This window comes from Neolamprologus brichardi, chromosome 12 (genome assembly GCF_056152115.1).
Source record: "Neolamprologus brichardi isolate AB-2024 chromosome 12, ASM5615211v1, whole genome shotgun sequence".
In the NCBI taxonomy this organism is placed as follows: Eukaryota; Metazoa; Chordata; class Actinopteri; order Cichliformes; family Cichlidae; genus Neolamprologus; species Neolamprologus brichardi.
Window position 1 is genome coordinate 37864646 of NC_142115.1, and position 24036 is coordinate 37888681.

The following is a 24036-nucleotide window of genomic DNA, read 5'->3' on the forward strand; positions in this document are numbered from 1 at the left end:
CAAACTAAAGTAATAATAATAATAATAATAATTCCACAGCTATCAGAAAATCGAGGGAGAGCAGCTGGATTACAAAATTACTCAAGCCTCTTTTTATTTAGAAATATAAGTTATTCTTCTACTTTAGAATATCCTGTAATTTACTTATATTAAACCAAGTTTATGTTTTCAATAAATATAATGTATGTTTTCATTTGTCTAACTGTATCGACAAAATCCATCCTCTGCTGCTTCCGCTTGTCAGGGTCGCGGGGATGGTACAGCCTATCCCAGCTGTTGTAGGCCGAGAGGCAGGACACAAACTGGAGTGGACACCAGTCTGTCACGGGGATAACACAAAGAGAAAGACAACCATTCACACCTATGGGCAATTTAGTGTTTCCACCTAACCCCACTAACTGCATGTCTTTGGAATGTGGGAGGAAGCCGGAGTACCCGGACAGAACATGCAAACTCCACACAAAAAGACCACGGCCTGATGGTGGAGCCTAACTCAGGACCTTCTTGCAACATTAGAAGCTCATTTATTTCAGTCAAACATTTTCAAAATAACTACATATGACCTCTGTGAACCCCATTAGGAGTTAAAGGGTAAAGGAACCGTTCCGTTTCTGACTGCATACCTGCAGACAATCGTCACATTTTTCAGTGTTTTTCATTGTCACAGTAATTTGGTAACATATATCTATAGAAACAAGAGCTTCTATTAACTAATTTGGGTCACTTATTTTAAAAAGAAAAAGAAAAAGAAAAATGTAAATAAATAAAGTTACAAACGGGACGGTTGGGTGTGTCTAAATCCCCTTCTCGTCCGCTGGGCGGCAGTAGGAAGCTGTAAGTCTCGCGATACTACCTCTTTTCTCCTTGATGAGGAAGAGTCGCGGAAGAGGTGGAAGATTTTCCTGACGGCTCAGCAAGCGACCCGTCAAGTTAGATAAAACTACCCGGCGAACCAGCGTTTTAAGCAGCTTTACAGGTCGGATAGACACCCGGACTGAAGGTAAAACACAGCGACGTGTAACGCTGCCTGTGTGATTGGTTTATTATTCGGTTGTTTTTACTGTAAAAGCTTCAGAAAGTGACCTCCTGCCGTTAGCGTTTAGCTGTTAGCAAGGCGTAGACAGCAGTGCAGCTGTTAGCCACTTAGCTCCAGGAGTGGAGCTCCAGGAGGGCTCGGGGGACTCCTCGCGGGGTTCCTGTGGTTGAGCCGTCAGCGTTTCATACGTGTGATGAGGATGAAAGCTTCCTCTCCGCAGGGCTGTCACGGTGTTTAAAGCTAACGCTGGGCTCGGCGTTAGCTTCTGCTAGCTCAGCCGGCTGCTTCCTTCTCTGAGCTGTTTGTGTCTCACTCGGTGTGTTTGGAGGCTCCGACCGAGCTCAGAGGATCACTGTGACCGGGCTCAGACCGAGGGTGGAGCCCCGTGTTTGAGCTCAGGTTCTCGGTTTAAACCAAACACATTCTTTGTTTTCTCTCCGCAGGATCACGATGACAGCCGCACCTTACAATTACTCCTACATCTTCAAATACATCATCATCGGTGAGTGACCCGAGCTCCAGCTCCTGTGTTTACTCCCGCAGCTCTGCCAGAGCAGCTTTACATGAGTCCGTTTATAATAACCGTTCTGTATCCGTGACCGCTGCTCACATCAGTAAACTCCCTCCTTCAATTAAAGCCCGGTCTCTTCTGATTAGAGGCCTCCGGAAGCTTGCAGAAGTGCAGAACCTGGCGCTGGTAAATGTGGAGTGTTTGCAGCGGGTGCAGATATTAGATAAAGACGATGTTGAGCTGTGACTCATGCAGCGCTGCTCTGGTAAAGTCCAGGAGTGAAACTCTGGACGGTGAATGAGCAGGGACACTTCAATCACGGGGAGAAAAACGCTTCATCCGGGTGTTTCCTGATCACTGTCGCCTTGGTGGCCGACCTCACCTGTGTTTGTCTGTCTGCAGGTGATATGGGAGTCGGGAAGTCGTGTCTGCTGCATCAGTTCACAGAGAAGAAGTGTGAGTGCTGCTTTTCTTCTTCTCTTTGTTTACTGAAGTTTAAGAATAGAATAGAATTTATTGTTGTTATACATGTATGATGAAATTGTGAGTTATGGATATTTAAAATTTACCACCACTGTTTGGGTGTGAGGGGGCAAAGTGGAACAGCCTGTGTTTCTAGGTCTTTTATTTTGAAAGGCAAGCAGCGGAAAATCAGTTCAGGCTGACTTTTAGTCTTTTTTATAATAATGTCAAGTTTGTTGATTAGTCTTAGCTGATCGGCTCTAGTTTATCATATAAATATCTTAATAATGATCAAGTGTCAAGTTCATAAATATCGATTTATTTATTTTTCTTCATTTTGATGTAACCGTGAACCTCGAACTTTGGAAACATTTAACAGGGTTTCTTTGAATTGATGAACAATGTAAATAGATGAGCTTTTAGCATTCAGTTTGTTATGCTGGGAAAAAAACAAAAAGCGACTCATGAAATTCATTCTGATAACAGATTTCGTGTGTTTGTCCCTGAGACAGCGACAAACATTTTTACCTTTACTTACCTGTTGGTGACCACTGCCCGTCCAATTCCTGTGTGTGTGTGTGTGTGTGTGTGTGTGCACACTGCAGTCATGGCAGACTGTCCTCACACCATCGGGGTGGAGTTCGGGACGAGGATCATGGAGGTCCACGGGCAGAAGGTGAAGCTGCAGATCTGGGACACGGCGGGTCAGGAGCGGTTCAGGGCCGTCACCAGGTCCTACTACAGGGGGGCCGCCGGGGCCCTCATGGTCTACGACATCACCAGGTACCTAGGCAGGCGAGGGTGGATGGAGGAGGAGAAATCTGTGTCCTGTTTACTTAAAGGGACAGTTCACCATAAATGTAAAACTCTGGTTGTCGTCCTGTCGAGCTGCTAATTCAGCACTTTGTTGTTTGTGATCACAAACTGATAAAAAGACAAAAACCAACAAAACGAATCAGATATGCAGTGAAGATCATTTCATACAAAACAAAACATGCATGAAATGAATGTGAGTTTCTGTCCAAGTAGAAAAAGTCGAACCGTTAGATGAATAATAAATGTGTACGTGAAGTCATGTTAGATTAAATACATCAGTTAAAACAAACAAAGTAAACTGATAAAAATGGAAGTAATCCACAGACGCTCCGGTGAGCGGCTTCACGTTGGAACTATTTTCTTTCTACAGGCTACATCCGCCACCTATATCACTGTGCAGGAGGAAGTGTGCACTGAGGCATGAGGAACTGAGCATTATCTCTGTGCTCAGCTTTTTTGTTTTGGTGGATCTGAAACATCCTTGAAAGAGTAGTTGTCAAACAGCTAACAGATCATCTGCAGAGGAATGGTTTATTTGAAGAGTTTCAGTCAGGTTTCAGAGCTCATCACAGCACAGAAACAGCTTTAGTGAAGGTTACAAATGATCTTCTTATGGCCTCTGACAGTGGACTCATCTCTGTGCTTGTCCTGCTAGACCTTAGTGCAGCATTCGATACTGTCGACCATAATATCCTATTAGAGCGATTAGAACATGCTGTAGGTATTACAGGTACTGTGCTGCAGTGGTTTGTATCATATCTATCTAATAGACTCCAATTTGTGCATGTAAATGGAGAGTCCTCTTCACACACTGAGGTTAATTATGGAGTTCCACAGGGTTCAGTGCTAGGACCAATTCTGTTTACATTATACATGCTTCCCTTAGGCAGCATCATTAGAAGACATAGCATACATTTACACTGCTATGCAGATGACACCCAGCTCTATCTGTCCATGTATTTAAAAGTAGAATGGGAGGCAGAGCCTTCAGTTTTCAGGCCCCTCTTCTGTGGAACCAGCTTCCAGTTTGGATTCAGGAGACAGACACTATCTCTACTTTCAAGATTAGGCTTCAAACTTTCCTTTTTGCTAAAGCATATAGTTAGGGCTGGACCAGGTGACCCTGAATCCTCCCTTAGTTATGCTGCAATAGACGTAGGCTGCCGGGGATTCCCATGATGCACTGGGTGTTTCTTCTTCACTCACTATGTATTAACAGACCTCTCTGCACTGAATCATATCTGTTATTAATCTCTGTCTCTCTTCCACAGCATGTCTTTATCCTGTCTTCCTTCTCTCACCCCAACCAATCACAGCAGATGGCCGCCCCTCCCTGAGCCTGGTTCTGCTGGAGGTTTCTTCCTGTTAAAAGGGAGTTTTTCCTTCCCACTGTCGTCAAAGTGCTGCTCATAGGGGGTCATATGACTGTTGGGTTTTTCTCTGTATGTATTGTTGTAGGGTCGACCTTAAAACATTAATTGCCCTGAAGCCACTTTTGTTGTGTTTTGTGCTGTAATAACAGTGAACGTAGACGTGAGAAAGGTTCCTGCATGAGTGAGTTTTCTGTGGATCACACTCGGGTGTGATGCAGGGTGTAGACGGTCCCTTTGAAAGCACTCAGAGTAGTGTTACGTTTCATGTGATGAGGTTGTTGATGGAGGCCTCCACCCGCTCTTGGCTGATGGTGGGCGGTAATGTTTAAATCTTAGAGACTTGAAAGCAGCAGGTCGACCAAGAACCGGTTCCTTTGTAGGATTCTCATCCAAACTAAATATTTGCCAGGTGGTGACTCTGATGGCGCCCTGACAGTCGACGTTGCTGTGGACTAAATGTCAGACAAACGTTCAGAGTGTTGACTTTGTTGTTTTTGTGTGTTCAGGAGAAGCACCTACAATCACCTGAGCAGCTGGCTGACGGACGCCAGGAACCTGACCAACCCAAACACGGTGAGTGCGCCCACGCAGACTTCTGTGGCGACTCTTTTAAATCTTCTTTTCAGGCAGGAGAGAGAGAATGATTTCAAAATGGAGTCTGAAGGTTAAAGTGACCCGGAGCTGCGGCCCGGCACAGTCGTACAGACTTGGCTGGACCGCAGCTACAAATAAACAGTTATTACATCCCTGCTCACGTTTATGGCGGTAACGCCATGCAGGTAACAAACAGCTGTTAAGCTGCTGTGCACAAAACATCCTTTAACCTGTGACGCGCTGAAGAGTCGCCGCTCAGTCTGCGTGTCTCCGTGTCGTAGGTGATTATTCTGATCGGCAACAAGGCCGACCTGGAGGCTCAGAGAGACGTGACGTACGAGGAGGCCAAACAGTTTGCCGAGGAGAACGGTGAGACGCTCGCACGATCAGATAAACGCTCAGCAGCAGACGGAGACTCGCTGATTTCTCTGATTTCTGCTTCCTGTTTCTCAGGTTTGCTGTTTCTGGAGGCCAGCGCCAAGACGTAAGTGCAGCGTGTTAGAGGCAGCTCGATGGTTATGATTCATTCAGAAACCCGTTCACGCCACCGAACGGTGACGTGCATGAACGTGTTTTTGGCTCTTTGTGATGACTGAGTCACGATGTTTTCTGACGCGTTCGGCCTCTGCTTCTCCTGCAGAGGCGAGAACGTGGAGGAGGCCTTCCTGGAGGCAGCGAAGAGGATCTACCAGAACATTCAAGATGGCAGCCTGGACCTGAACGCCGCCGAGTCGGGAGTCCAGCACAAACCTTCGACGCTGCAGGGGGGACGCCCCAACGCCGACAACCAGCCAGCAAAGGAAGGCTGCAGCTGTTAACCTTGAACAGAAAGTACGACACACGGACTCCGCCGGGCACTAACACTCACACCCAGAACCAGTCCACACTCATCATCGGCGCTGTCCACCCGCCGTTTTCTAATCCAAAGCAAGATTCAGCAATCCTCCATCCGCTCGAGACTTGATCAACTCTGACCCGATCCTGAAAACCAAATCTAGAAGCACATCTCTGCAGCGTGAACCGGCTCAGAAAGGCTCCCAGATCAGGACCAACCGAGGCGGCGACCTCATCCAAAACCAGTCTGAGCACAGCGTCAATCTGACCTGAACCACGACGCTTTCATCTCAAACCAGAGAACTCCCCCAAACTGGGCGCTCTCCCCCCCTCGTCTCCATCGAGGATGCTTCAGCTCACATGCATTAAAAACCTCCTGCAGACTCGATCAGGATCATGAGTACGCCACATTTGCTTCTTTATCAACAAACCAATCAGCGCCATCGATCAGACCGACCCAGACAAACCGCCGCAGCAGGACGTGACGGTGAACGCTGGCGATCACGGAGGACTCTGTCAGTCAGCTAGGGCGGGCCGGCGTGCGGCGTGGACTGAGTCCAGAGTAGGGTCGACTGATTCCGGACTAAAGGGAAGGTTTCACAGATTTAGCATCTTTCCTTTTTTCTCCCATAAGTAAAATGTTTAAATTCAGACAAACAAAAACCAAATTGGGACAAAATGAAATTCAACATAAGCAGACTCGTCCAGGTTCCCAATTCTGACTTACGTTCAAACTCCATCCCTCGGTTCGCTCTGCCCGGATATCTCGGCTCACCTGGGATGTTCAGCTGAAACGTTGTGAGCTTGTAGACAGAGCCGGAGCGCAGGCCAGCGGACGTTTGTCACCTTCAGGACCAAAGAGGGCACCTCAGCGCTGTGAAGCTGCAAACTGACTGAAGGAGCCTCTGAGCTCCTGCAGAAATCCACCTCTGTTATTATAGGAAGCAGAAGCTGAGAGAGCGAAGAGAAAGGAGCTCCTGAACATCGAGTCGTGACGGCGTTTTAGCTTTTATTGGCTCTTTCTGTCTGCACGACGCCAGTACAGCTGCCAGGTGTTTTCACCACTGCTGTGTAGTATGAAAGTCATTTGAATGCATCGTCTGAATGCATGAAAATTACTGCAAGCTCCAAGGGAGGAAAACAGCGACAGGAAAGAGGTCAGAAGGTCGGTTAGAAACCATCGGATGAGACGGTCTGCACCTGCAGCTCCACCCACACAGCCACCCTTTCCCTTTATGAAGTCTGAACTGATGTGAGTCTCGGTTGCTTTGTGAGGGATGAAGAAGCCGAGCGTCTCTCCGGCCCCTCGCCGGATCAGTTCAGGATGGATTTTTATTAAATGCCTTTATTATTTTCTTGTTTCTGTTTTTGGTTTTAACCAAATAAATACAGGATGTTCCCACAGCTCCCCCTTGTGGCCATTGTGTTTGCATTGTTGAGCCAGGATTGCACTTTATCACTGTGCTTTCTCTGGTTTCCGCCGCGCTGCTGTGGAGACGTCACTGCTTCAAACGTCACGTAGACACCAGCGAGCGTCTCTGAGGGAGAAAATGATGCCTTCATGGTTTCTGGATCTACTGTTTTCCTCTTTGAAAAATCATTCCTGCACTAAAAGCTTCCCAAAGCTCCGAGTGAAGCTCTGCCAGATTTCATTTCACACTTTTAAACCACCAAAGTCTGTGAGCACTGATGGGAGGGAGCAGCTTTTTCATTTAGAGTTTTAAAATGGATCAGTTAACCTGAAATTAGTCTACCTGCATTTCTGCTTATTTACACTAAAATTAACAAAATACCCGAGAAATGTTTCCTTTGAGTCCCAGAAGTGAGAAAACCCGGAGAGATGGAGTTGAAGGTCCATAAGCCATTAAAAGTTTCACCACCAGGGGGGAGTGTTTCACCAGCAGGTGTGCTGCCGTTTAACCTTAAACCAGGCGTGGACGACGGCTCCATCCTGTGGTAAAAAGTGGTATTACACACAGTACGGCTGGCTGAGCTGGAGTCTCTTCAACATGAAGGTTTTTGCACATTTTATTAAAATTTAAAATTTTGGAACTTTTTGACAGAAATTAACAAAAAGGATCTTTGATCGTTCCTGAAATGATTACACTAATGTTTTAATTACCTTTACTGCATGTAAATCACCTGTTGTGTATTTCTACATTCCTACAGTTTTGTTGCACTTTATTTTTTGGGGAAATTGGAAAATATGACGTAAATTTTAAAACATTCTGAGAATTTTTGTCTGTAGTATTAAAGTGAACGATGACCCAGAAAAAGTCGACTGGTTAAACCCAGGAAAACAAAAGAAATGATCAATTATCCAGTTTGTGTAGGTTTAACATGGCGTCGCTCAGCAGATCTCTTAATTGGTGAATTTTGTCACCTCCGGGGCGCCGTATGGTCATCATGTCACTGCTCGCGCCGAGGTCACGTTATATGAAGTAAAAACGTCACCTCAGCATCTGAGTGTGACGCGTCCACATCTGTCTGAACAGGGCACGATCATGTGACTTTACCCTCTGCTGTCGTCTGATTGGTGGACAGCAGCGCGCTCCAACTATGATGAGTGATTTAACAATAAAACCTTTATGCGGTGAAAACAAACACGAAGCGTTTCAGGCGTCCTGTGTTTGTTTTTTCCTGATCGACCCCAAGTTTGTTTTTACTCTGCAGTGACCAAAAAGTCTGAGGCGTCGCCAGGATCGGCGCCTTCAGCTTCCCTCGCCAAAGCGCTCAGCATCCAAAACTATTACACAAGACTTCTGATGCAAAATGGGAAAATGTTTATGGGATGGCCTCGGTCGTTACGCTGTTCAGTCTTAATTTCTATTAATGAGAAGACGATGCAGCGAAATCAGGTTAAACTACAGCTGACGTCCTTTTATTTCTCCGTGTGTGATCAGCCTGAGGGAGGCGCTGCTGTTCGGCTGAAGCATGTGCAACTATAACAGTGAGGTGGAGATCAGGTGATGGAGTCGCTGTTTTTCTGTCTGTTCATTTTTCAGAAATCTGCTAAAATTAAAAAAGCTTATTCTGATTTTTTTGATTGTTTGCAACGATTCTCTTCAGTTGAAGCTGTCTGTCCAACTGTGGAGACGCAGTTCTTTGTAAATAAACTATATATATGCTGTATATACGCCGATGACTCACTGCTCTTGTGTTCAACTGTAATTCTTCTGTCGGCCTGTAGAGGGCAGTGCTTCGGACTTTTCTCAGTTAACATTAAATTCACTTACAACTAAAATTCTCTGCATTCAAAGTTCACATTTTTTCCAAGTTTATTTTTATTTCAAACATAAAAATGTTTACAGGGTTTAGAAAAACATTCACGTCCGTCTCGTCTCCGTTAGCGCGGTGAGCAGAAAAGTCGTCGTTCGCGTCACTGTGGGTGCTTCCTCACGTAATGTTCTGGTTACGGCTCCACTTCCTGCTCATGTTTAAAGTGAAAGCAGCAGTCATGTGATCACACGCGCAGCGAGTCATGGATTCGTCTTTAAAGTGTGAAACGGGAAAATTCATTCTGATCAGGCTGTTTGATTATCAAAGGCCAATTAATCAATATTGTGATCAGCTGCGGGCCTATCAGTGTCTTTGTGTGCTGGTCACATGACTTCCAGCCGAGCGAGACTTTAAACATGTCGGACAATCCCCTCAGCTATGTAATGTTGCCGTGGTAACACACGGTGAGGGAGCGAGGGGGCGTGTCCTCGGCAGTCAGAGTTTGCTTCGAGGGCACAGCGTCACTACGTGGCTCTGCTCTTGGAGGCGGGCTCTGTCTCCTGCTCGTACTCGATCTCCACGTACGCTCGCTTCTTCCTCGCCGCTGAGCCGTTCGCCGGAGATTTGCCTTTAGACCGCGAAGCCTTCGTCTGCACCTCCATCTCCTCTTCCTCCTCCTCGCTGGACGCGTCCTGCTCCTCCTCATCGCTGCTCGTCTTCAGCTCGTTCATGTCCTGCAAGGAGGAAGTCCAGTTAGTGTAACAGTCAAACAATCGCAGTTAAAGATCACGCCAGCAGAGCAGCGACCGACGTCTGAAAGGACAAAACTGCGTTAACGCGTCTCTGGATTCTGACTTCCTGCTCCTCTCCGACTCAACTTCCTGTTTTATTCAGTCCGACCTGAAAGCAGTTCATCAGACTTCAGTCGCCCCCTGCTGGTCACTAGAGAGAAGAGTTACCTCGAAGTCGCTCAGGTCGCTCTCCTCCACTTCTTCTTCTGCTACGAACTCTCTCTGCCCGACGTCCTGCACACACACACGACATCCTTTCAGAATAAAGTTTTACAAACATGTTCAGCAGCTGGTGTAGTAACAGCTGCCTCAATCACCTCGTCGTCCTCCTCCTCTTCTTCTTCCTCCTCTGACTCGCTCTCCTGGTCCTGCTGCTCCAGCGCTCGGTCGAAGGCGTGCACGGGGAAGTTGTAGATGTCTCCGTACTGAAACACAAACATAGACCGTGAGTTAAACCGCACGATCGTCCTTGGCGTGCGAGCAGCGGCCGCGTTGGCGTCGTACCGTTCCCTGTTTAAGTCGCTCCAGCAGCTCCTTCTCGATGGCGTTATCCAGCTGAGCAGCAATCAGAGCCTTCTCCTAAAAAAACACCAACAAAGAAGAGACGGCCGTCAGAGCTCCTGTTTTTCTTCAGATGGAACATTTTCTCAGCTTTGGTCATTTTCTGTGTTCTGCTCAAACAGAAGGAACAAGGAACGCTGGGATATCGTCAGCAGGTCAAAGGTCACGGTGAGATGAACTACAGAGGAATGAGCAGTGCTTCTGCTTTTGGTAACTTTTAGCAAATGTTTGCATTTTATTTTATAAAGTTCAGACAAAAGGAAAAAATCCTGAATCCTTTAAACAGGAGCTGCCAGCAGCTTTTAAGGTGGACCGTCCAGATGCTGCGAATCAGTCATTCCGCCTTAAATATCAGTTCGACGGCTGTTCCTCTTCAAAGCGAGGGAAGAATAAAGCCGGACTTTATTCAATGTGAACGTTCCCACTCTGGAAAACTGAAACTCGGCTCCTAATTTGTAAGGAAAATGTGACCTACGACCTCTCGTGGTCTGACTGCAGCTCTGTTAGGTGGTCAAGCGCCACCTTTGGGTGTGGTTAAAAGTCTCACCTCCTTCCTCCTCTCTCTGGTCTCCACCTTCCTGCTGAGAGGAACCAGCTTCCTCCTGAAACACAGACAAGCAGGATGAACGCGGCGGGACTACACACCATCTTCCTACTCGCAGTACTCGCTGTACTTTGTGTACTGCAGTACGGTCTGAGTACTCACTGCCTTTTGAGGACCAGCTTGCGCATGCGGATCAGGTACTGGGTGATTTTAGTGAACCTCTGTTTGCATTTGTGTCGGATGAATCGAGGCCAGTAGATCAAGTTCTCATCGATCTGTTCCAGAGCCTTCTCATAGTTCTTACTGAGCTTCACCTGCGCGCACAGACACACACATACAGACACACACGCACAGACACACACGCACGCACAGACACACACATACAGACACACACACACAGACACACACACACACACAGTTTGAGTCGTGAGTTAAAATCTTGTAAACTGAAGTTAACTTCTTTTACACCAGATTATTTAAACCGTGTGAGAACGTCGAGCCATCGTCAGGAGACATGACGTCTCCGTGTCTGGTGATCCGAGTGACATAATCCCACTGCAGCCGCTCACCTTCTCCCACATCCTAGCAGGAAAAGCCGCCCTCTCGATGACCTTCATGTAGAGGAAGCACTGACCTGAAACACAAATGTTCCTCATGTTACTCCCAAGACCTGCTGACCTGAGATCTGCCGGTAAAGCTGATGAGAGCGAGCGAGGACTCACCTTTCTCCTCCCTGATGGTGGCGTACTGGCTGTTGGCGAGCGGGCAGGACGCGCGGTTGCACAGACCCGTGACGTTGTACTCATTCCGGCAGAAGTTCTGACTCTTGGTCCTGGACAGAGAAACGAAGACGTGACACGGCTCAGAGCTCGTCAATAACACGAGCCGATAAATCCAAGCCGAGCGTGACTTACTTCACTTTGAAGGAGCAGAACTGCGTGTTTCCAATGATGTCCCAGATCACCTGCAGGGGGCGATCACACACATCCCGTCATCCTTACACTGATGCACATTACTGCTGCCTCGGTTTCTTTTTATGATTTTATTTAATTATTCACTGAACTTTGAGAGACTTCACCATTAGACTTACTATTTATTTCATTTTATCGTGTGAATTATTTATTTTAGCACTTTTCTGCTTACTATTTTAGTGTTGCGTGCTGAGCTACAGTCTGACTACAGTTCGTCTTTTTCCTCCATGTGGAGCCTGATGATCTTTACGACACACGGAGAAGAGAATGATGGGTAACTGTGGCCGAAGTGAGGTCCACGCAGGTCTGTGACTGACTCCGCTTTGCTTCATGATGTAGAGATCGGAGTGTTTGCTGGAAAACTAAAAAACTTTAAAACTGATTTTATTTAATGGAATTTGGCGTGACCGGAAGAGCCGGCTAGCATTTAGCCTGGTGATGTGTTTAAACGCGTATTTTATCTCCGGATAAATGAGTACAGTTCAGCTCATGGTTCCTTTAAACTCAGGAGCTCTCACCGGCCAGCTAGCGTTAGCACGCAGAGCTAACAGCGCTTCTCGGCGGCTTTAAAAGAGCTCGTGACACTTACGTCGTCGTGCTGCATTTCCGGGTCCTCTCGGAGCGGGTCGGCTCGTCAGATATAATAAAATTAAATAAGTTCCGATCACGGCGTGAGGCTTTTTCAGCAGACCTGGAACCACATGGACGATCAGGGCGACACCATCTGTGTTTGGACAGAAATCGCATCCGGAGTGACGTCACCCGGAAGAAACATCGCGAGACTTCGAGATGTAACGTGTGGTGTAGATGTTATTATTGCTTAGCGCGTGATTGGGCTGCTGCTGAATACAGATGATTGAACAGAGATTAAAAGCGGAAAGCACTGGAAACAGAGAAGCCTCCATCAGCATGCACCCGGCCAGGTTCATCTACACCTCCCATCTCCCGTACAACCACAACTAGAAGTTCCACTCGTGACAGGAAACACTTAAACACATCACCGAGACGTTACTGGTGGAGCTCAGCTTGACTTCAACATTTAGGTGGAGGTCGCTGGGTTGATGGGTCAGTACAGTCAGACTCTGGGGAGTCAGCTGGCCTGCTGCGTGCTGAGTTCACTGACCCACTTCTGCACTCAAACAAAATGACTCCTGTTTCTCTGTGAACCCTAAAGCAGATGTTTTTGCTCTGTGGTGCATTCAGGTTCACATGATTGTGGTTAAAGAGTTGTTGTGTAGCCTGTAAAGGTGTTTGTAAGTGAAGACCACCAGACTGGGAGGTGACACCTAACCCACCACCCACTCCGAGTCTGTGGCTGAGCTGTCATTCAAAAACATTGACTGGGATTCTGTTTATGTGTATTTATCATTAAATAACTGAGACAAAACAAAACGACAGCACCGACAGTAAAAAGCATGTTTACAACTAAAGAAAGTGTCACAACTAAAACAATTAAACTATTACTACAAATATGTTCAAGCACAGAAACTGAAATAGAACTGTGTAGAGTAGAACATCACTGCAGGCACTTCCTGATCAGCGATGATATGGAACATTGACCAATGTTCGGCATCTCTCTACCAGCTTAAATCTCACAAATACTTCTTGTCAAGGTCAGACGGGCTGAGGCGCATGCGTAACAAAAAGGCTGCACCTTACACGGATAGTCCGTGAACGCACCAATCATCATACTTCTTGAACAAGAAGGATCATACTACAGCGCACGCGCTCTGAGGCTTTATGGAGCGGCTCCAGCGCTCTGAGTGACGGTGCTCCTCTTCACGTGAGCGTTTCTCTCGACTTCATCAGCTCACTGCGCAAACTCCGACAGTGCGGCACGCAAAAGGTTTTAATGTTTCTGAGCGGGGAAACGTGAGAGTAGCACGGGTTTCTGGTCTGATGGGAGCGATGCATTCTGGGAAAGACCGCGGTTCAAATCAGCTCTGCAGCGACCCCAGCGCTCTGGAGGGGAGCTGCAACATAAAAACACAAGACTGAAGTTTAATGTCATAGACACACAAAACACAAATAGTTACGCTGAGCAATCAAATTGTTACTTTGCGAGTTCCCTTCAAACAACTAAATAAACAAGTAACTAATACAGGGGCGATTCTAGGATCAGAGCTTTGGGGGTGCTGAGCACCCAGAGAGCTGCCCATCCAGGCAAGGTAAACTTTTCTCATCACAATGAGACTTCTTCCCCGTCTCTCTCAGTCCCTGCATCCCTAAATGTCTCCAGTTGTTCCGAGTTCCCTCTGACTGCCTCCTTGGTGCATTTAAACCCCTGTTCCTCTCTGTCCTCATCGTCTGTTGTCTTCATCTCCATTATCAGTCATCATAATTTTACCATCTCTGTGCAAGTCTGCAAATTTCTTTATTAAATCATAAGATTCTTAAATTCATCAAGTCTCTCTGTGCCTGGGTCCTCGTCACAAAACATGACATCACTGTTTTGTACATTTTAACACAATTTAATCCCACATTTTTGAAAGAATAGCAAAGAATGGATTGGAATAAAAAACATATCCTAACCTTAATTACTGGGGAAAAATGATGAATGATGGTCATAGTGAGTAAAAAGTAAACTGTGTGCATTTTTTGGACAGAGATTCACTTCTAAAGTGTGTGTATAATACAGTACAGATACATAAAAAAATACACTCCAAAAATAGAAGAGTCCTTGAAATATACAAAATATTATTAGAAAATGGAGACACTTGGCCTTTGGTACAATGTATACAATGTATGAAAAGATCTTTACTGCAGATACTACTATGGCTCTGCAGATTTTTTCTTTTCTTTTAACCTATGTCGCCTCACCTTGAGGTTGGTAAATCTGTCTATCGCATTTTGGTGGTCAAGTCTCTCACCCATCTCTTTCTCAACTGACATCACAGCCAGGTGCTGGAGTCTGCTTTGACCCATGGTCCTTCTCAGCCAGGTATGGAGCTGACTCAAGACACTAAAAGACCTTTCACAGCTACAGCTGCTAACTGGGTTTGTTAGGGCAACCTGAATAACAGTTTTCAGTTTGGGGAAGATCTGATTATCCAGAAGATTGTACAATGTTAACATATCTGGAATGGCACCAGCCTCACTCTTGAGCTTTATAAAGTCTTTGGCAACCGTGACTTCCTCTGACTGAAGCTCAATATGGTAATGCAGTGCCAGGGCTGACAGCCCAGTTTGTTTTGCAGATTCTGTATAGCAGCTTTAATATAGGGAGATTGTATGAGTTGTTTGTCTTTCTTTTTCTTTGCCAGTTTAACAGTTCCTGTTTTGCCTGTTAGTACTCCCTGTCTGTTTTCTTACCTGGTACTTCCTGATCTTGTACTTTGTCCTCATGTTCTCCTCTTTCCTCTCTCCCTCTTTGGACTGACAATCTGTACACACACACACACACACACACACACACACACACACACACACACACACACACACACACACACACACACACACACACACACACACACACACACACACACACACACACACACACACACACACACACACACAACAGGAGTTATAAGGTTAATGGGCATCCAGTCAGTTAGCTAGTTAGTACCTTGGGTTCAATATCGGCACATATGGCAAAATAACCAGTTTCTCTCATTACATTTCAAACAGGACAGTGGTAACAACAGCAGGCTACGGACAATGTTAAGTTTTAGATTTTAAATAGGCTGTATACATTTCAATGAGATCAACAGGGCAGTCAAATATCGCTAATTTTACTACAGAGCAAACATCGTCGGAAAACACGTTTTCAACTAGGGCTGCCACAAACGATTATTTTGATAGTCGACTAGTCACTGATTATTTTTGCAATTAGTCAACTATTTAGATCATCATCCATTGGACGTAAAACGTACAGCTTATTGCACCTGCAGCATCTGCTCTTATATAACTATCATTAGCTTACAGCTTTAAGTGTTTAAGGTATGTGCTAACTAAAAATAAAGACAAGTTGATGGTTTATTAAATTTTAATGAAATTTGCAGATTGTTTCGGTGAAGTTTAATAAACTCCTTGTTATCTAAAATATAACAGGACACCAGAGTAAATTCTTGAGCATCTCACACTTCTGATAATCAGTTGTCTGCTTGACGTTTATTCAGCTGTGTAAAAACTATAACTTTAATCTCAGCCAAACCGATTTACTCAGGAACAAATAAAATACTAAAAAAAGGTGGTCTCAGCCACCATCGCTCTGGCAGCAACAGCGCTAGAGCGAGTAGGAGAGAGCCGAGCTGGAACAAACCATTTTGGGAGGGGTTATCTATACTTTTGTTGTTAAAATGTTCCATCTCAATTAAGTACTGTATGCTTTTTATACTTTTAGTAGTGTGTCCCACAAACAGCAAATATTTTCAAAAAAAGTAAGATATCTTTGGGGGTGCTTTGATTCATTTTGGGGGTGCTGAAGCACCTCCAAAACTGGGCTAAAATCGCCCCTGAACTAATATAAAGAATAAATGTAGCACTTATGTGTTTATGTACACAAGGGTAGGGTGTAGCTAAAATTTGAAAGTGCAAGTAGTTATGCAACACAGTGTTAAGATATTCAGAATGTGCAAATATTAAAACTGTTTATGTTGTATGAAGTTGTGTTATATTGTATATAAAAGTTCACAGTTGCAAATTTACAGGTCAGGTTATTGATAGACAATCACAGTTCGACAGTCAGTGATTCAGTAGCCTGATGGCCTGTGGGTTGTCCTGACTTTCACACTCCTGTAGCATCTGCCAGGTGGCAGGAGTGTGAACAGTGTGTGCTGTGGGTGGGTCCCTGTCCTGAGTGGGGCTGTTCTCGTACCACACTGATGGAGTTTGTCAGGATACTCTCAACTGTGAGAAGTTTGGAGGTTAATCCTAATTTTCTCAGCTTCCTCAGGAAGAAGAGTCGTTGTTGAGCCTTCTTGATGATCTGCTGTGGTTATGGGTCCAGGTGAGATCCTCACTGATGTGGGTGCAGAGGAATTTGAAGGTCTTCACCCTCTGCACAGGACATTTTAGTGCACAGGCATATTAACAAATCAGACACAGAAAAGAGGAACTGAGAAGGAGTTTGTTTGTAATGGAACTGTGTGTGATGTGTGAAGTACAGAAATAACACCATATAAGACACATGTTGAGCGTCAAATGTTACGGTGTGTTCACACCGAACGCGATGGACGCGAACAAAAACGCCCCAAACGCCCCTAATTTGATGCGTGCACATTCGCGCCTCAACGCGTGTCCAAGAAAAATCCATCGCGCGTCAAAATATCATATTTTGACGCGCGTGAACCGGAAATGTGGGAGGGATGTGGGAGGAAGTTGTGCCAGACCGGTATCTTTGCAAGATGGCAGCTGTCGAGTTAGCGCTTGAAGAGAGAGTCTCCCTTCTCTATATACTGTGGAGAGCAGAGCAGCGGCGTACAAGACGTCCTCGCCGTACCTGGGTCCATCAGGTCCTCCAGAGGCGTGAGCAGTTTGGTGAGTTTCACCATTTGCTCCAGGAGCTGCGCCTGGATGACGGCCGATTTCAGCGATATCACCGTCTTTCACTCGGCCAGTTTGAGGACCTGCTTTCCCGCGTCGGTCCCAGAATCGCCCGCCTAGACACCAATTACAGGCGCTCAATCCCACCTGCAGAGCGCCTGTCCATCTGCCTGAGGTTAGTAAAAGTATTTAATACGGTAGTCCTTTATTGATACCTGTGCTAATATATGCTAAACTATCCATTTATACACTGCTAACGTGGATGTGCTATGCTAACAGTGAATGCTCGGTGTTTACTGATAGCAAACTGTGGTACGGAGACGACTGTTTATAATATTTCTAGTGATACTCAGAAGGTCTCATCAAGTCCCGATTTAATTCGATTTATGCTGTTATCAGTGTTTGCAATGATAGCATGTCTGTGGTGTCATATCAATGTATGCGCTCGGTGTTTGCTGATATCAAACTGTAGCATTAGGACCACTGAGTTAACCTTTGTAGTGATACTCACTCCTTTTTATTTAGACCTGGTTTAATTCTGGGATAGTTGAATATTTGTATATAATCCCCGCAGACTGTTTTAGATTATATCTAATATATATCATGTAATTATCCTTATAATTACAAAATGTTTTATGTAAGATTTATGTTTTGTAATTTGTAATTTTGTAATTTCAATAATGTATTTTGTAACTGCAGTACACATAATACTCATTTTAAACAATTTTGTCCAGGTTCCTTGCCACCGGGGACTCCTTCAGGACCATTGCGTTCAGTTTTCGAGTTGGTGTGTCCACTGTGAGCCAGATCATCCCCCAGGTAGCGACGGCCATCTGGGACTGTCTAGTGGACGATTTCATGGCTGTGCCTTCAACTGAAGACTGGCGGTCCATCGCAGAGGGATTCCAGGAACGCTGGAACTTCCCTCTCTGCTGTGGAGCTCTGGATGGGAAGCACGTCCAGACGAAGGCACCCCCCAACTCAGGATCCATGTTCCACAACTACAAGGGAACTTTTTCCATTGTTCTCCTTGCGGTTGTGGATGCAGAGCATCGCTTCCGCGTCATTGATGTTGGGGGGTACGGGAGGACCAGCGATGGTGGTATTCTGGCCAACTCCACCTTTGGTCAGGCTCTTCGGGCTGGGACTCTCCATCTGCCTCCTGACCAGCCTCTACCCGGTGGAGAACACCGTGGAGCCCAGCCCCATGTCTTTGTGGCTGATGAAGCGTTCCCGCTGCGGCGTGAGCTCATGAGGCCTTTCCCTGGACGCCTCCTCCCTTTAGAGAAGAGGATCTTTAACTATCGCCTTTCCAGGGCCAGGATGATAGTGGAGGGTGCCTTCGGTATCCTCTCCTCACAGTGGAGGTTGTATCGGCGCTCCATGGAGCTCCGTCCTGAAATTGCGGAGAAGTGTGTGAAGGCGACGTGTGTTCTCCACAATTTTCTGCGCTGTGTGGATGAGAGAGGGGCACCTGCTGTGAGGGGTGTGGCACCTGCTGTGGTGGAGCCGTTGCAAGGCCTGGGTCGTATGGCAGCAAACAACTCCTCCAGAGAGGCTGTCCTGGTGAGGGAGAAATTCATGGCTCACTTCTCGGCGGAGGGAGCTGTGTCTTGGCAACCAAAGGAGTAGCCTGTTTGAAGTCCGAGTGACTTCCCCACAACGGCTCTTTTAAGAGCCACCCACAAACCTCTAAAGAGTGTTCCTGTCTTTTTAATTTTTTCTTAATAAATGGAGCTCTACTCCAAAATAAACTAACCTCTTTTTACTCTCTTAAGTAACTTGTCTTCACTATGTTCCTATATACAGTGTGGTGCAAAAGTTTGGGCAACCTTATTAATAGTCATTATTTTCTGATATCAAACTGTAGCATTAGGACCACTGAGTTAACCTTTGTAGTGATACTCACTCCTTTTTATTTAGACCTGGTTTAATTCTGGGATAGTTGAATATTTGTATATAATCCCCGCAGACTGTTTTAGATTATATCTAATATATATCATGTAATTAGCCTTATAATTACAAAATGTTTTATGTAAGATTTATGTTTTGTAATTTGTAATTTTGTAATTTCAATAATGTATTTTGTAACTGCAGTACACATAATACTCATTTTAAACAATTTTGTCCAGGTTCCTTGCCACCGGGGACTCCTTCAGGACCATTGCGTTCAGTTTTCGAGTTGGTGTGTCCACTGTGAGCCAGATCATCCCCCAGGTAGCGACGGCCATCTGGGACTGTCTAGTGGACGATTTCATGGCTGTGCCTTCAACTGAAGACTGGCGGTCCATCGCAGAGGGATTCCAGGAACGCTGGAACTTCCCTCTCTGCTGTGGAGCTCTGGATGGGAAGCACGTCCAGACGAAGGCACCCCCCAACTCAGGATCCATGTTCCACAACTACAAGGGAACTTTTTCCATTGTTCTCCTTGCGGTTGTGGATGCAGAGCATCGCTTCCGCGTCATTGATGTTGGGGGGTACGGGAGGACCAGCGATGGTGGTATTCTGGCCAACTCCACCTTTGGTCAGGCTCTTCGGGCTGGGACTCTCCATCTGCCTCCTGACCAGCCTCTACCCGGTGGAGAACACCGTGGAGCCCAGCCCCATGTCTTTGTGGCTGATGAAGCGTTCCCGCTGCGGCGTGAGCTCATGAGGCCTTTCCCTGGACGCCTCCTCCCTTTAGAGAAGAGGATCTTTAACTATCGCCTTTCCAGGGCCAGGATGATAGTGGAGGGTGCCTTCGGTATCCTCTCCTCACAGTGGAGGTTGTATCGGCGCTCCATGGAGCTCCGTCCTGAAATTGCGGAGAAGTGTGTGAAGGCGACGTGTGTTCTCCACAATTTTCTGCGCTGTGTGGATGAGAGAGGGGCACCTGCTGTGAGGGGTGTGGCACCTGCTGTGGTGGAGCCGTTGCAAGGCCTGGGTCGTATGGCAGCAAACAACTCCTCCAGAGAGGCTGTCCTGGTGAGGGAGAAATTCATGGCTCACTTCTCGGCGGAGGGAGCTGTGTCTTGGCAACCAAAGGAGTAGCCTGTTTGAAGTCCGAGTGACTTCCCCACAACGGCTCTTTTAAGAGCCACCCACAAACCTCTAAAGAGTGTTCCTGTCTTTTTAATTTTTTCTTAATAAATGGAGCTCTACTCCAAAATAAACTAACCTCTTTTTACTCTCTTAAGTAACTTGTCTTCACTATGTTCCTATATACAGTGTGGTGCAAAAGTTTGGGCAACCTTATTAATAGTCATTATTTTCTGATATCAAACTGTAGCATTAGGACCACTGAGTTAACCTTTGTAGTGATACTCACTCCTTTTTATTTAGACCTGGTTTAATTCTGGGATAGTTGAATATTTGTATATAATCCCCGCAGACTGTTTTAGATTATATCTAATATATATCATGTAATTATCCTTATAATTACAAAATGTTTTATGTAAGATTTATGTTTTGCAATTTGTAATTTTGGAATTTCAATAATGTATTTTGTAACTGCAGTACACATAATACTCATTTTAAACAATTTTGTCCAGGTTCCTTGCCAGCAAACAACTCCTCCAGAGAGGCTGTCCTGGTGAGGGAGAAATTCATGGCTCACTTCTCGGTGGAGGGAGCTGTGTCTTGGCAACCAAAGGAGTAGCCTGTTTGAAGTCCGAGTGACTTCCCCACAACGGCTCTTTTAAGAGCCACCCACAAACCTCTAAAGAGTGTTCCTGTCCTTTTAATTTTTTCTTAATAAATGGAGCTCTACTCCAAAATAAACTAACCTCTTTTTACTCTCTTAAGTAACTTGTCTTCACTATGTTCCTATATACAGTGTGGTGCAAAAGTTTGGGCAACCTTATTAATAGTCATTATTTTCCTGTATGAATCGCTGTTACAATGAAAAATGTCAGTTAAATATATCATATAGGAGACACACACATTGATATACACTAAATATTTATTTCATTTCTCTTTTTTTGTGTCGCCAATTTATGCACCTGCTTGATTTAAACACTTGTTGCACACTTTCTGTAAACTGCATTTCACTTCTCAAATATCACTGTGTGTCTCCTATATGATATATTTAACTGACTATTTTTATTGTGACAACCAGTGATTTGTACAAGAAAATAATTACTTTTCACAATGTTGCCCAAACTTTTGCATCCCACTGTATTAGTATGTTTTGTCATTAGTATAATATGAAATAAATTCTACTTGTGTCAAGTCGGGTGCCAATATTTGCTGTGTAGTAGAACAGAGACATTTTGTCATTATAAATGTTTATTTGAAAAAATATAAATTCATTAACAAAAACATTTATCATAAATATATGAAATGTAACTATTTACAGAGAGACAGGAATAAAAAGGACCCAGCTTGGAGTGGAAGAGCCTCAGGGAGAAGGAGGAGAAAAATAAGAACATTGTTTCTGCCCTGGAGAGCTGCTGCCTCATCAGAAAACTACTGATCATTAGGGTCCAATGTTTCCAAATTTAACACAGCTGTGCTGTTTTCAAAAGCTAATTTATAAATTTGAAATTTCACGAATTCTCGTGTCTGAGGCGGCATGCTCTCCAGAGCAGGAACAAGGCCGAGGAGGAAATGTTCAGTTGGAGACGGGCGTGGCCTCTTTAGGGACTCCAGAATGGCCAGCTCCACCGCCGATGGACCGTCCTGGGACCCGTCCCTCGCCCGCCTTCGAGCTGTCCTCCTCTGTGGGCCTGTAAAACACAGCACAAAACAACACAAAGTAATGAGAAGGATGCTACTAGATTTTCATTTTCAAAATTGAAAAAAACAGGATATAAACAGATTGGTTGTAGATATTTAGTAAAGGTGATCACAAGGGAATTCAAGCGAGTAAAAAGCTGTCAGTGCTTGATGTTCATACCTGTGGGTGCAGCAGCAGGAGCTGAGGGACCAGAGACTGGAGAGCCAGGAGAAGAGACAGGGGAGGACTCTGCTGCATGATTACTTGACTCTATGAAGACAATATTAAATGTTAACAGGTTGAAGACAATAGTCATAGAGAATATTATATTATTATATACTTATATACTTATTATTATATACAGTGGTCTCTCATTTATTGCAGCACATGAACAGTAGTCACAGTTCTCACAAGTTGATTCTCAAAGTGCAAACCTTTGTCGATTTTAAAACGTAAAAGTATTATGCCGCGCTTTTTCTCCGTCTGCGGCGCCACTTTTGTGCGCCTTTTTTGCTCCCGGTGCAGGTGTGTATTTCCGAATGAGGGTCATAGTTATGAGTGTTTTTGTGCTGTTTTTTTCTATTGGACGTGATGGTTATCAAAACCAAACATGATAAGTTTGGCAAGCGCAGGAGACACGACACGGAGGAGATTTGTCATTTGGGCTGCAGAATGCAATGCGCATTGTTGAAAGCTGTACGGTGCAATAAAAAAAATCAACGAAAAGGCGAGGCAGTGACGGATGAACAGCGGGACTACTGTATACTGTTTATTAATAAACAAAATATGTTCCTGTATGACAACACGCATAAATTAACTGCCTACATTAACTCAATGTAAACATACCTTCTGACTGACACTCCCCTGCTGCCTCTTCGGGCTGTCCCTGGTCCTCGGGGGAGAAGTTCTCCACGGTCCGCACCATATTTCCGCTTGTCTCCCGCGGGGTGAGGAAGGGGTCCAGAAACCCCATGACCGTGAAGAACTTCCATTTTCTCCCCGATCCTGCTGCAGACCCACTCCCCTTCTCCTTCTCTGTCTTCTTCTCCTTATTATAGGTGTCCCTGAGGCTCTTCCACTTTCTCCTGCAGATGTCCTCTGAATAAACGCATTATCTTGTTAGCGGAAAGGTATTTGTACATCAGTGGGAAAATAGCGGGACAGTAGGCGGGCTTGCTAGCTTTTGCGCGGGTTCATCGGGTCAGTCTGAAAATTAAAAAGAAGGAATGAACTTACCAGGTTGCCCGATCTCCTCACTTATGTGTCTCCAAGCTAGGTCCTTTTTATTCCTGTCTCGGTAAAAGTAGTAGCTAGCATCGTACAGCTCCGGGTGATTAGCCACGGCACTGATTAGCTTTTCCTCCATACTGAATGAAGAATGAAGGGCTTTGGCTGGATCTGCCCCTTTGACCTAGGTCAGAGCCACGTCACCAGGCTCCTGATTGGTTGTCGCGGCGCGATTTGACGCTGGAGTTCAGATTTTTCCAACTCGAGCGGTAGACGCGAAACGCGCGTATGCACAAAATGCAACACAAAAACTCACGCGCGTGGTTTTATTCGCGAGTCAAACGCGCCAGACGCGCTACACTGACGCGCGTTTCACGCGTTTTGGCGTTTTCGCGACGCAAATCTGCTTCCGAATTTTCGCGGGACCCGCAATCGCGCGTCATCGCGCTTTTCCATTGACTTTACATGTAAACCTGACGCTCTATTCGCGTCCATCGCGTTCGGTGTGAACACACCGTTAGAGATCCTGTAACTGGTGTTTTGGGCTGTGCAGGTCTCTTTCTTCCGGAAGATGATTGAATAAAATAAATATAAATGTTTTAACACACTGAGTCGGTTTTCTCTGTTCTATCACGGGGACAAAAGAATCGGGGTTAATAATACATAGTGGGGCGTGCTGGTCTCTCCTCATCCTCGGGTCAACAATCACCTCCTTAGTCTTCTCAACATTTAAGGACAGATTTTCCAGGTCACCAGCTGAGCCACCTCTTCACTGCAGGCCGTCTCCTCTCCAACAGCTATCAGCCTAACAATGGTTGTGTTGTCAGCAAACTTAATGATGGAGGTGTTGCTCTGGGAGGGGATGCAGTCATAGGTGAAGAGGCTGTACAGGGGTAGACTGAGCACACAGCCTTGGG

At 45.5% G+C, this 24036-nt stretch overlaps 3 protein-coding genes and 1 non-coding gene across 4 annotated transcripts; 2 read left to right on the top strand and 2 right to left on the bottom strand.

Annotated features, from left to right (window-relative positions):
- Nucleotides 1-862: 862 nt before the first annotated feature.
- On the top strand, nt 863-5756 carry LOC102788030 (ras-related protein Rab-14-like). The gene is made up of 8 exons (XM_006808447.3): nt 863-1000; nt 1480-1538; nt 1950-2003; nt 2615-2792; nt 4705-4771; nt 5074-5161; nt 5246-5276; nt 5433-5756. The coding sequence occupies exons 2-8, from the start codon at nt 1487-1489 to the stop codon at nt 5608-5610; spliced, it is 648 nt and encodes a 215-aa protein (XP_006808510.1). The 5' UTR covers nt 863-1000; nt 1480-1486; the 3' UTR covers nt 5611-5756.
- Nucleotides 5757-8892: 3136 nt separating this feature from the next.
- On the bottom strand, nt 8893-12511 carry mak16 (MAK16 homolog (S. cerevisiae)). The gene is made up of 10 exons (XM_087849562.1): nt 12302-12511; nt 11656-11705; nt 11464-11573; nt 11311-11375; nt 10904-11055; nt 10745-10799; nt 10141-10215; nt 9954-10061; nt 9805-9870; nt 8893-9579 (listed from the first exon to the last, which is right to left on the bottom strand). Exons 1-10 carry the CDS (start codon nt 12314-12316, stop codon nt 9370-9372), a joined length of 906 nt encoding a protein of 301 aa, XP_087705688.1. The 5' UTR covers nt 12317-12511; the 3' UTR covers nt 8893-9369.
- Nucleotides 12512-13324: 813 nt separating this feature from the next.
- LOC118455795 (small nucleolar RNA U13) lies at nt 13325-13422 on the bottom strand. Its single transcript, XR_004844260.2, has one exon. It is a non-coding gene; the product is annotated as a small nucleolar RNA U13 (small nucleolar RNA).
- A 6095-nt stretch (nt 13423-19517) lies between these two features.
- Nucleotides 19518-20348, top strand: LOC148100363 (uncharacterized). The gene has a single exon (XM_087848800.1). The coding sequence runs from the start codon at nt 19585-19587 to the stop codon at nt 20224-20226; it is 642 nt and encodes a 213-aa protein (XP_087704926.1). The 5' UTR covers nt 19518-19584; the 3' UTR covers nt 20227-20348.
- Nucleotides 20349-24036: the final 3688 nt, after the last annotated feature.